This window comes from Bos indicus x Bos taurus, chromosome 22, assembly GCF_003369695.1.
Source record: "Bos indicus x Bos taurus breed Angus x Brahman F1 hybrid chromosome 22, Bos_hybrid_MaternalHap_v2.0, whole genome shotgun sequence".
NCBI classification, from domain to species: domain Eukaryota; kingdom Metazoa; phylum Chordata; class Mammalia; order Artiodactyla; family Bovidae; genus Bos; species Bos indicus x Bos taurus.
In genome coordinates, this window is record NC_040097.1 from 32,444,300 (window position 1) to 32,457,468 (window position 13,169).

The 13,169-nt window shown below is 46.6% G+C and overlaps 1 protein-coding gene across 2 annotated transcripts in view; it reads right to left on the reverse strand.

Annotated features, from left to right (window-relative positions):
- Positions 1-13,169, reverse strand: part of PDZRN3 (PDZ domain containing ring finger 3) — a 269,522-nt gene that overhangs the window by 12,899 nt on the left and 243,454 nt on the right. For both annotated transcript variants that reach the window (XM_027523614.1, XM_027523615.1), the window contains 2 exons: positions 9,661-9,908; positions 6,255-6,342 (listed from right to left, as the gene is read on the reverse strand). In XM_027523614.1, coding sequence (XP_027379415.1) covers positions 6,255-6,342; positions 9,661-9,908 — 336 coding nt within the window. The remainder of the gene's footprint in view (positions 1-6,254; positions 6,343-9,660; positions 9,909-13,169) is intronic.

The following is a 13,169-nucleotide window of genomic DNA, read 5'->3' on the forward strand; positions in this document are numbered from 1 at the left end:
CCTGGTCTCCACGTCTCCTGCTGCTGCTGTTCCTGGCAGCTCCTTTCTTGGAGTTGCCCCACTTAAATACGACAGTATCCTCAGCATCTCAGTTATGGGAGGGCTTGGGATTGTCTTGGGGGTACATGGTAAGGGAAAAGAAGTACCCAGACATGGGGTCTTTTTTTTGGCCCATTCCACTGGAATCTACAAACCAGGAACACAACTGTATCTTGGACGCTTGTTGCCCAAATAACCTGAATGGGGCGTCAAAAAGCGCTGTTGCCTCGTAGACATTTCCTGTAACAACAACTTGAAAACCTGTGCTGGGGGTACTTCATAGTGACAAGGCCTGTGGGGCTGTAAAAGACATCTGGCCTCCAGAAATGTTCTGGAGTAGGTAACTAAAAAAATTCTAAACAGGGAGGACCTTCAAGAAGCCAGTTTTGAAAGGTAAATTTAACATAACGCTTTTTGGATTTTTTTTTGGAGAACACATGAAAAGATGCTCTACATTGTTAATTATTTGATAACTTCATATCAGAACTAGAAGGTGGTATCACCTCATACCAGTCACAACAGTCATCACCAAAAAGCCCACAAGTAGTAAATTCTGGAGAGGGAGGGCATGGAGAAAAGGGAAGCCTCCTACAGTGCTTTTGGGAAGATAAATTGTTAATATCCGCGATGGAGAACAACATGGGGCTTCCTTAAAAAACTAGAGCTACCGTATCTGTCAATCATACTTCTGGGCCTCTGTGTGGAAGAGAACCATAATCTGAAGGGACACTTGCACCCAGATGTTCACTGCAGCACTATTGACAACAGCCAAGACACGCGAGGAACCAAAATGTCTGTCGTCAGAGGGATGGGTGGATGGGTAAAGAAGATACATACACAATGGAATATGACTTAGCCATAAAAAAGAGTGAAATAATGCCTTTTCCAGCCACTGGATGGACCTGGACATGACCATACTAAGTGAAGGACCTCAGACAGAGGACAAACAACCTGTGGTATCACTTGTGGGTGCTCTCTAGTCGAAACAAATGAGCAGTTTCCAAAAGAGACTCACAGAGAACGAACTTACGGCTACCACTTGGGAGGGATCCGGGGGAGGGATAGATGGGCAGTCTGGGTTTGACATGTATACACTTCTATATAGAAAATAAATAACCGAAAGGGACCTGGTATATAGCACAGGGAACTTGGCTCAGTATTCTGTAATAACCTCACAAATTTGAAAAAGAATAGACACTTGTATATGTATAGCTGAATTACTTTACTATAGATCTGAAAGTAACACCACATTGTTATTCAACTATAATATAAAATTAAAATTTTTTTTTTAATATTTACAGAAGTTCAGAAAAGTGCAAAGAGGACTTCCCTGGTGGCTCAGTGGTAACGCATCTGCCTGCCAATGCAGGAGACCTGGTTTCGATTCCCTGATCCGGGAAGATCCCACGTGCTGCAGAGCAGCTAAGCCCGTGTGGCACCGCTACTGAGCCAGTGCTCTAGGGCCCGAGAGCCTGTGCTCTGCAATGAGAGAAGCCACTACAGTGAGAAGCCGTGAGCACCACAACCAGAGGAGTCCTGCTTGCCACACCTACAGAAAAGGCCGTGCAGCGACAAAGACAAGCACTGCCAAAAATAAAAGTTAATAAAGAGTGCAAAGAACAGAATGATGATTTATATTCTTAATCACCCAGAATTGAACATGTTTAATCTCTTGGCATTAATAAAAAAAAAGGCACATGATATGACTTCGCTGTGGAAAGTCCATTTCCAGGGAATGGTTCCCCACCATAGAGAAGAGCCTAGTTGCTACTAGTTAAGCATAAGAGCTCTTGTCTTCAGAAGCTCTGGAAACACAACAGTGTAAGAGCTGAACCTGTCTTGGGATTTGTATACATTTTGGATTTACTTTGGCTGCTTATAAAGAAGATTACAGTAATGCAGTAATAGTTGAATAATGAATTGTACAGAAAGAGCAGTGTCTGTCTATTATGTACTATACATGGTAGATGCTCAACAAAATTGAAAGACTTGCCAAGGCAGACTAAAGATCCAAATAAAAAATAAACTTGGCTCTGCCAATTGCAAGCCAGGCTGCCCTGGGAAAGTCATTTCACCTCTCTGAAACTTCTCAGCTAATGTTCCCAGAGACTGTTTTGAGGCTCAGTGGAAACTGCAGTTCTTCAGACTGACTAGGTGGCTTGTAAATTCTCAACATTTCATTCTCACTCCAAGCTAGAGGTAAAGGCTTAGACGATTGAACACATCATGGAAAGCATAGGTGGCATCAATACTATCTCTGAGGATGGAGATAAGATGGCAAAGAAGACCATTAATCAAACTGGTATGCATAATGTATTACCATTACCTGGATTACGCCTCCCCCACCACTGCTGTCCTGTCGCTCACTGGTCTAGATGGACAGCTGGATAAAAATGAACAGCTACGCCTGACATTTTAGACGAAATCGACACAATAGCTCAATTAAGAAAAGTAAGAGGGCCACTCCACCTTGGCTGATCCAAGCTTTTGGTTTCAACGACAGCCACTTTAATCACAGGGGAGGGCCCAGAGATGGATATTGGTGGCTTATTCGCTTCAAGGAAGACTGGTTGCCCAAGTATAACTCTTAGGATCTTATCGATCCAGAAGTTCTGTGCATATTTCTAGAAATCCTCTCTATGCTTTCTCTATTCATGGCACTATGTGAGATATAGAGATGCCTCTAAAAAGACTGTACTTGCTTTTAAGGACCCTAAATTTGAGACTGGGTAACAAGGCCTTTATTCCTTTATTCGACACATGTTGGCTGGGTGGCTACTATCCGTAGGCACTGTCTGAGCAGGAGGAACAAGGAGGGAATGGTCTTGCTGGGCGAGGGCTGCCTGAGAGTGGGAAGGAAGCTTCTCTGGAGATGAGCCACACTGAGTGAGGCCAGGACCCAGGGGGAGAAGAGCAGAGCTGGGGGAAGGTTCTGGATGCAGGGGAACAGGAGAAGAATGGGCAAGTGCCTATGAAACTGGGAGGGTAGTGAGAAGGTTCCCTGGAGGCGCCCTGGTGCTGTGCCTTCAAGGCTACAGAAAATCACATAGGTTGGCGGGGAAAACCTGTATTTATTTCTAGGATGGCCTCACTTCCCTCATGATCTACTCATGTTTCTCTCTGAGACCTGGTTTGGAGCTCGTTTTAGTCCCCTTGTTGAAAGTAGCTCTCCTTTTCTGATCTCAAAATGACATCAGGACACAGCATAGGTGACGGCGGCCTCAGAGCCCCACTGGGATGCCACTGATGAATCCACTGGGAAATGCAAACAATAGACTGACGGAAAGAAGCCTTCTTCAGACACCTATTTTCTTTCTTAATTGCTTACAGGAAGATCCAGAGCAGGTGTTCAGTACCTGAAAATTTATGGGTAATTATTTGGCGGCTCAGCCCTTGGGCATACTTGGGTGTAATTCTTTTAACACTAAGCAGTTTCAAAATAACAGGGATTTGACACTTACCTAAATATGATCATTTTGTGTACTTTAAAGGACAGAACATCTGTTTTTCTCTGTGCATTTGCTTCCATAATATCCCCAAACACTCATGTATTTTCCTCCCATATAATATCCATGGAAATAGTTACCTTTCAAAAGGTGCAGATGTTAATCTAATCCAACTGAGACGATGAGCAGTTGAGACTGGCCCCCTATTCACAGCAAGCCTGGGTTGGTGGTGGGGTGGGGGGGGTACAACAGGCTGATGGGACTTTAGAACTGTCAACAACCTGTCTCTGCTAAGAAATCTCGCAAGGAAGTGGGGATGATGGTGCACACCATTCCCTCTGAAAACTGGGTCTGCTTTCGGAAGCCCAGCTCTTGGCTGTGTTGCTGGTCGTTAACCTTCTTGAACTGACCAGGGTGCCTCCCAAAGGCACGCCTCCAAAAACAGAGCCTTCCTGGAGGTACAGACACTGTTCCCTCCTGCTGAGCCGCCCCAGGGAGGTTCAGGAAGAATCTCCCTGAGTCTTGACCTCTGATCTGAGGACAGGCCACTCATCTGAAACCACCGGGTTTGCTTTAGGAGACGGCACTTAGTAAACAGAAATAATCTGGAAACATCTAAGCTGCTATCAACAAAAGTCCAAGTGTAAAAGCGGTCTTCCTGCCTGGTGTGGACTCACTGAACTTCATGGTAACTGCTCACAGGGGCTACAGATGGAGAATGGCCACTGTGTTGTTCTCTAGATGAAAACCTTGTGTCTAAGCTAACTGCTATGAACCAAAGTAGGTACTAGGAGCTCCTTAAGGGCTGGCAGGGTGACGACTTGCTGATTTTGTGTTTCTTGCACCAAACTGGATATTTAATGTAAGATGCTCAGTAAAAGCAGGTGAGCAGAACTGAACGTAAGCACGTGTGCAGAGTCTTTGTGCTGCCTATGTATGAATGGGAAGAAATCTGAGCCGAGTCCTGAATGTCCATGAGGGCCTTAGTCATTTCTAGTCCATGAGGCCTCATTCTGCACGGATGGTGCGGATGCTATGAAGATGCTGGGAGGCACAGCTTCACACCGCAGGGAAGGAAGCTCACAAAGCCTCAATCACGTGACCTGTGACAAGGGCAGGTGGGAGCGGGGCTTATCTGGGCCTGTGGCCTTCAGGTCAGGGCCCCTGGGACTTCACCACGTGCACGGAAGCAGCACCTGGGGGTCTTGGTAAAATGCAGACTCCGATTCTGTAGGTCTGAGGGCCCAGATTCTGCATGTCTCACAACCCCTCAGGTGCTGCCGCCCCAGTTTTTGCAGTACACTTTGAATAACGAGGCCCAAGGGAGGTGTTTCAGAGCGGCTCACTCCAGTCCAAAGCAAGCTGTTCTCAGTTCACGCAAAGAAGTTACTTCCTTAGTTCACACAAAGTTATTTTGTTTAGGAAGAAAGACTCAGTTTGGGCTAGTCTCAACACTTCTTTGCTATCAGCCTATGTCCTCAGACAAAGAGAAAGCAAGCAGGAGGTAGTGGAGAGAACGGCCCTGGGTGTCCAGCCCTCGGCGGCACCAGGGACAGGCATTAGGATTTCGAAACACTGCCTCGTGTCCAGTGTGTTTACGGCACCTTCCATTCATGGAAATTGATGCTGAATTTTCTGCCCCAGCAAGTGATAAAGTATTTACTTTACAATTTTCTTGTCTAAATAAGCTGGGTTGAGTTAAAGGGAAAGAGAAAGCAAACAGTGGTTCTGCTGGTATCTGGATACAGCCAGATAATATAAGGCAGATACAGTGGAACTCAGTGACCCTCCAGAGACCACATGCGCACTCTTAGAGACAGGAGCATCTTTCCAGGGAGAGACCACAGCTTTCCATCAGATGCTCAAAGACATCAGAAACTAAGACGAACGTTAAGACCCCACCACTGTGAAGTTGAGTATAATACCAAGGAATTGCAAAGTCTATACCTCTATGGGTCTGCCTCCCTTCTGTCTGTGGAAAAACTTCAGCCGAAGAATTAGTTTACTCAGAGAAGAACATGCAGAAACAAAGGAAATAGTCAAAGGAGACCAAATAATACTTTGGTCACTGAGCATAATTAAGGACCTGGGAAAGAACCCACTTGCCAATGCAGGAGACAAAACAGACGTGGGTATGACCCCTGGGTCAGGAAGATCCCCTGGAGGAGGGCATGGCAACCCACTCCAGTATTCTTGCCAGGAGAAGCCCATGGACAGAGGGTCCTGGTGGGCTGTGGTCCATAGGGCAGCAAAGAGTCAGACACGACTGAAGTGACTTAACATACAACCACACAGGACCTTTAGCTCCTTCTCAAGGGCTATAGGTAATATTCTGAGCCATATCCTATGATTCTGCCTTATAGATACTACCTTACAGATGCCAGGTGGGAGAAGTTATCTACCGGATGACTAGACTACCCATGACGTAAGCTGCCACTAACCTGGCCTCTTTAATGGCTTTTGAGCAGCGAGCAGCTGACCCCACTTCTGGTTACACACCGTCCTCCATAAATCGAGCTCCCAAGGTATTTGATAGCTTTTTAATGACCTCTGCATTGTTACAATGATCATCAAAAAGCAGTGTTGTCTTGTAAAGACTATTAAATAGTCCTTCTTGCAAAGCTGTGTTCCAGACAGCTCTAGACTCACCAAACGTGCTTCCAAAATCCATGAAAAGTGTACTTTACATGAGCATCAATAACATATGCTGATAGAGAACTTACTGCCTTAATAATGACTGATTACATGAGATGCAGATGTTCTTCTTACCTCTAGCTCCAGCTCCTCCCTGTCCATCTCCTGATGGATGCCTGCGATGTAGTCGTTTGGATCATAGTATTCATGGGCTGAGGGATGCCTGAAAAAGGATGAAAGGACGTTAAAACGGCCCTGCTTGCAGTTCCGAGTCTCTGTTTTCCCCTCAGGAAACTCCAGCAGGATCACAGGGAGAGTCTAAGGTCTTAGTTGGAGTCTCTCTGGTTGTGTTTCTCGGCACAGTCAGGACCTCCCCTGTAATATTTCCATTGTCTTCATTTATGTCCATTTCTTCTGGAAGAAGGAGTTAAGATGCAGGCTGAGGAGAAGGGATGGAGTGGGAGGTTGGGGTCAGCAGATCTAAGCTAGTCGATACAGGACGGAAACACAAGTCCCGCTGTATAGCGCAGGGAACTCTGTTCAATGCTCTGTGATAAACCATAATGGGAAACCAATATATAACTGAATCACTTTGCTGTACAGCAGAAACTAACACATTGCAAATCAACTATACTTCAATTTAAAAAAGAATCTAAAAAGATACAAGTTAAGAGCAAGACTGGCTTTGTTCCTTCCAGTGGCCATCCCCTGGCCCACGAGTCATTCGAGTCAATATAATTCATTTCTAACTCAGTCTCTAGTCTGGACACAGAGTTATAGTTACTGCTCATGGCTTCATTCTTAGATTTTATCTCTGAGGAGGAAAAAAAGTTCAACTTCAGGCAACACTTAAAGACATGTGCCGGCCTCTGACACAGGTTCAAAGGGCTGTGACCAAAACTGCGATCCTGTCATCTAGGACAGTCTTCTTTTTTCACCTTTTGATGGTCTCACAATAAGAAAAACATTTGACATCACAACCCATGCGCTGGTACATGTCTGGAATATATGTGCTTGCATGCATACAAGGCATGTATGTATATATGCATGCTCCCCTACACACACACGGCTAGGAGAATGGAGGCGTGCGTTTCTCTAGGTTAACGTGTGTGAAACAAAATTCACAGAACCCACCACCTCTTTGGCAAAACCACTGACGGAACTTCTTGGAGCCAAGGCAGCAGCTCTGAAAGGTGTCAGATGCAGACGAAGAGCTTCAGCTGGATTGCTAGCTGGGGGCCCAAACCTTCAGGTTCTCAAAGGTCAGCGCAGCCATCTGGGGACTCTGGTGTCTTCTCCCCCGGGGGGATTAAGTTTTGAAACAACAGAGGAGACGTGAGCAGTCACTCAAGTGAAGGCTGGCTTTCAATTGTCTGAACCCATCAGGCAAATATGCCGCCTGCACATCCAGGGCTGTGAGCCCTGAGGATGTGGCTGGAAGGCCTAGGCTCTCGAGCCTCTTGGTAACTAACGCGCCACCACTGCACTCTCCACCCCGTCCCCTGTTCAGCCCCTGATGCACAATCCTGCTCTCCTCTGACCTTGCAGCCTGGACTGGGGCAGGGCTGACCTCTGCACTCTCCTGACATTTCTCAAATAGCCCCTGGGGGGCTGGGGTGAGTCATGTCATGTTAACTAGACTTTAAGAGCAAATTAAGGGTTTGGCTTCTAAAAAGCCTGTAACAGTGATGTTCAACACTGAGAGTCAGAAGCAGCCTTACAAGCCTCATCAATATGAAAGGCAGTTGGAGTCTAAAACGTCAAATAACTGATCTGACTGATTGCAATCAGAGAATGGTCTGGTTGTTCCCTAGTAACTGGGATGCTCTGGAGCATTTCGGGTGAGGTCTGCGAGATGAGGTGCGACTGGCTTGCCTCTCGGTCTGGCTGCCAGCTTGTGGGGGGCAGAACTGCTGAGTCTGCGGTTCCCTGTGGCACGGAAGGGACAGGCGTGAGAAGCAGGTGAGAGCAGGGTGCTGGCACACTGCCCTGTGCCCCGTGTCAGACAGGTACCCCCTCCTCCTCCACACGCTGTCTGCTGCAGCCCAGTTCCCTTTGCCACACCTGGGGAGTCAGCCCTGGGTTCTGACGACAGCTAACCATCAGAACCACGGGATGAAAGGCCAGCCTCTGTCTGGCATGTGATGGAACCCAGGAAATGCATGCTTGTTGCAACCGAGTTGCTAACAGAAACCCGACAGGTACCACTCAGAGGCTGCCCCTAGAAGAGGTGGACGTGCCCTTTGAAGTAAGGCATCGAGGCAACGACCTGGAGCAGGAGCAAGACTGTAGTATCATCCAGAGAGGCTAAGGGGAAAGTGGACACCCTGCGCACGGACAGACCAAATCACATACGACAAACCAGCTTAAAATGGACATCTTTTAAGCCACACGGACACCTGAGCAAATTTCCTGCTCATTTTTTCCCCTTACCTATTTTACACCACTGATTAAATCAGCAATGATCACTGCATCATTCATCCAGTGCTTACCATATGCCATGCTGAGAATTTTCCACGTGACTTCATTTAATCTTTCAACAATTCTGTGAGATGGGTACTATTATGACCCCATTTTAACAGAGGAAAAACAAGGCCCAGGCAAACAGACTGCACGTTTCGCAGCGAGAGATCAGTTTGAGCATCAGGTCTGGCCACGTCAAAGGCTCTGAACTACCCGATGTCTCTGGCAGTAAGTGCAGGAGGAGGAGAGGTGTGTAAAGCAATTACTGCGATGTGTTGGATCACAGCTGTTATTTAATCGGTAAGTGCAGTACTTATATGAGCCATGTGTGGATTTATTCCATGGATCCAGGTTTGAAATGAGACCCAAGAAAGCAGAAGGCACCACCTCTAGGGCTCCCTTTACACTCACAACTTACTCTGCTGTCTCCTTAAAAGAACCATCAGCATTCCCTGTAGTGATAACTACCAAACCTTTCCTCTGCCATTTGCGGTGATTAAATTTTATTCTGAAACAACTTTTATGACATTTGTAAGTAATTTTGTTCTTCGGCTATAATTTGAATAACTCCGCTCCAGGGTTATAATAAAGTAATTAATATGTCGGGGCGGTTTTGAGCAGGATTCAATTTATCGCCTCTATAAACAATAAAGTGAAACACGGGCAACTTGGAAGAAAACGGTTAAGATGTGTTCATTTTTCTCCTCACACAGAAAGGAAGACACTGACTTCCCTGTACTTCTGTACCACCCCTAACACACTCAAGATGCATGGTCACGGGCTTCCCCGTGGTCCACTGGCTGATCATCCACTTTGTGATGGTGGGGACACCCGTTGGATCCCTGGTCCGGGAGGATCCCACATGCCGTGGGGCAACTACGCTCGTGCGCCACAACTACAGATCGCGCACTCTAGAGCCTGTGCTCTGCAACGAGAGAGGCCACTGCACTGAGAAGCCCACGGGCCACATCTAGAGAGTAACCTCTGCTCGCCACAACTAAAGAAAGGCTGCGTGTGGCAGTGAAGATGGAGCACAGCCAAAAAAATAAAAGTTAGAAAAGGACGTGTTATTACTTACTCCTCTGGCAAGAGATAGGGATCCAGCACAGGCGGGGTGGGCGAGGACATCTTGCTCAGGGCCATGATGTGCTCAAAGGTGATGTCTGTCTGTGTTCCCATGTCCACCATCTGTGACTCTGACGGAGGAGTGAACATTTTGGTCCGTGGTGTTCTCCTCAACACCTGGACCACGATGGGTTCCTTGGCTGTCTTGAAGGCTTCCACAGCCTGGTCATGAGTTGCTCTGGATAAGTCTTTGCCATTGACCTGTTGAAAAATATGAGAGTGCTTAGAGGATTATAATTAAGCAGATTTTGTTAAAGATTAACAATTCTGTTTGAATTTAACAGCATTATCTTTTTTTTTTTTTTCCCTCTAGTAGTCATGTATGGATGTGTGAGCTGGACAACAAGGAAAGCTGAACACTGAAGAATTGATGCTTTTGAACTGTGGTGCTAGACAAGACTCTTGAGAGTCCCTCGGACTGCAAGGGGATCCAACTAGTCAATCCTAAAGGGAATCAGTTCTGAATATTCATTGGAAGGACTGATGCTGAAGCTGAAACTCCAATACTTTGGCCACCTGATATGAAGAGCTGACTCATTGGAAAAGACCCTGATGCTGGGAAAGATTGAGGGCAGGAGGAGAAGGGGATAACAGAGGACGAGATGGCTGGATGGCATCACCGCCTAGATGGACATGAATTTGAGCAAGCTCCAGGAGTTGGTGATGGACAGGGAAAACCGGTGTGCTGCAGTCCATGGGGTCGCAAAGAGTTGGACACGACTGAGCAACTGGACTGAACTGAATTAAGCAGAAGCTGGGAGGATGGTTTTCATGTACAAGCAGCTAAAAGGAAAACTCGGGGGTGTCCAAAAACTTCACTGCTTAGTGTCAGGTTCCCCAGGAATGCCTGGTGGGAAGCGGGTGAGTGTGGAGGTGTGTGGATCAGACGTGAAACAATAAACCTCATGGTGGGGAAGGCTTGGCTTCCTACTGGAATGTCTTTATACAGTTTCACCCCCCTCCTAGTCTTGCCTGTGAGAGAAAGGAGCAGCCTCGGGCTCCAGCCTTTATCGTGCCATACGAGCTATTAATAACTGGATGTTAATTAATTTTTCTCTTTGAATGGTGTGTATTTTCCCAGTGCACGTCAGGGCAGATTGGCTTTCCTTTCACGGAAGGGATGTGGCATTTCCTTCTTAAAGGAATGCCTTTGCTTTTCCTTAAAAAGTCAATTGAGAATATTAAGTCAGTGATAATCAGGCCATAGGTGGATACGGCAGGGATCAGGAAGGAGCGCAAATGACCTGCCACTTTGGGGATGTTCCGGAAACAGCATCTAGCTTTACTGCTCTGCTGTTCCCGACTATGTACAGTCCTTTGCTATGGCAATCTTTCCTGAGCGCCCACTGTCTACTGCGTGGCTGAAATGAAGATGCCTCTTAACACTTTTCTCATCACAGCCTTGGGAAGGTAGCGGGACCAAAGCATGTTCATCCCCCTCCCCTTATAGCCACAAATAAGCCACACGCGATGACCTTGCTTGTTACTAATGGGTCACAACTTCGGATGCTGCGAGCAGGATTCTTTCCAATGGTAGAATCCAAACTAACCAAACATGGTTCTCTGTACAAGAGCTTACACGAGAGGAAAGAGAAGCCAAAACCTTACATCTAGAAAATGAAGTCATTCCCAGCAACACGGAAGCTCACCTATTTCATTTACCTTCCCTGTCTCATCCCCCACAGGCAAGGAGTGTGACGCTGTGTTCCAGTACTTTGGTGATGTCTAAGAATTGCACTTGCATGGCAGTTATCAGACTCTGGAATATTTTGGTATTATTCCCCCACTCCAGTACTCTTGCCTGGAAAATCCCATGGATGGTGGAGCCTGGTGGGCTGCAGTCCATGGGGTTGCTAAGAGTCGGACACGACTGAGCAACTTCACTTTCACTTTTTACTTTCATGCATTGGAGAAGGAAATGGCAACCCACTCCAGTGTTCTTGCCTGGAGAATCCCAAGGACGGGGGAGCCTGGTGGGCTACCATCTACGGGGTCGCACAGAGTCGGACATGACTGAAGTGACTTAGCAGCATTCCCCAAGAAGTTGGTCTACTTTTTTAAATCAGATATAAAATGATGGTGTAATAATCATATTGTGTAGAATGCATGTTAGCAGGAGTTCCCCAGAGTCTCAGATCTTCTCTGGACAGCAGCACTGACAAATTCACGTCTTTTGTTTATAAATGCCCAAACCGACTCTGAACCTTACTTGTCCTGCCTGGCTTCTACATTTCTGCCCTCAGCAGCATTTACTTCAAAGCATACAGACTATTAGGTCCATCCTCTGAGGTAGAGCACTTCAGTTTCTCTGTACCCAAGCAGCACATGAATACTGATGGCGCAGCAGTTTTTCTATTTTGTTCTCAGCCCTTTCACTCCGGCCCTACGGGGACGAGAACTCTGAGGCTGAAATGCCTGGTAAACAACTGTTAGGTTGAGGAATAGATGTCAGATTCTTTCCTTGTAATGAAGCTCAAATGAATCACGCCAGTGGAGATTATTAATGATCTGGAGTCAATCCACTTAAGTAATTTACTATCATCATAAGGGAGTTAGGCAGAGCAGGAACTCGGAGCTGTGAAATGCCTCGAGTGCACCAGTAAATAAGTCAATGGCTGAACCATCAAAGTCTTACAATCCCTCATCCTGAAAGACTGGGAGCCAGGATTTAACACCACAACTGTCATCACTCTCCTTCCACTGAGGACAGAATGAAAGGACATGAAGGAATTCTTTCTAGCTTTCCAAACCGGTTGAGCACAGTGACACCTTCTCTGCTCAGAGCTGAGAACTCTGAGGGCCCAGGGATGAGGTAGGGGGGATGAAAGTCAAGGCGGAGTGCTGAGGCCGAACTATCTGAGCCATGTCTTCCATTAATGCCTGACAGCTGAGTCAGATAATGAATTTATGATGTCACAGCAAAATTTGTCCCTGGATCCTATTAACGCCACATCACAGCACCCTTAGGAGATACTGGTTTGGCCATTGCCAGCTCTCCATGCTGGCGATGGCTGATACTAAAGGTAGTTTTACTCACAGTAAACTCAAGACAGCACGACTGGAATGGGCTCTGCAAGTTATGTCAAAACTCTTTATAATACAAGGACTTTTGCCAAAAGGGAACGAACATGGGATTTTCTTCTAAGGAGTCTTCAAATTGTGTCTCAAAAAAATCCATCCTGGGAGTCTTTACTTTTTACCCACATTATAATGTCTTGCAAATACCTCAGCAGAAAGGTTAGCTGCCTGATAAAAAGTGTCTCTCCTTGTTCCTTCTGCTTCCTGTCTGCAACAAGAGCTTGGATTGTGTTTCCTTTCCACTAGATCAGACAACATTCCCCCTTGGGGAGGCCTGAGGTGTGGGTTTAATTGGCTCTAGCTTGTGTGGAGGTCTGGTTCCTTTTGCTTAGTGATGGAGCTGGGTCTCTGAGGCCACGTTAACATACTGAGGGATGCAGAGCA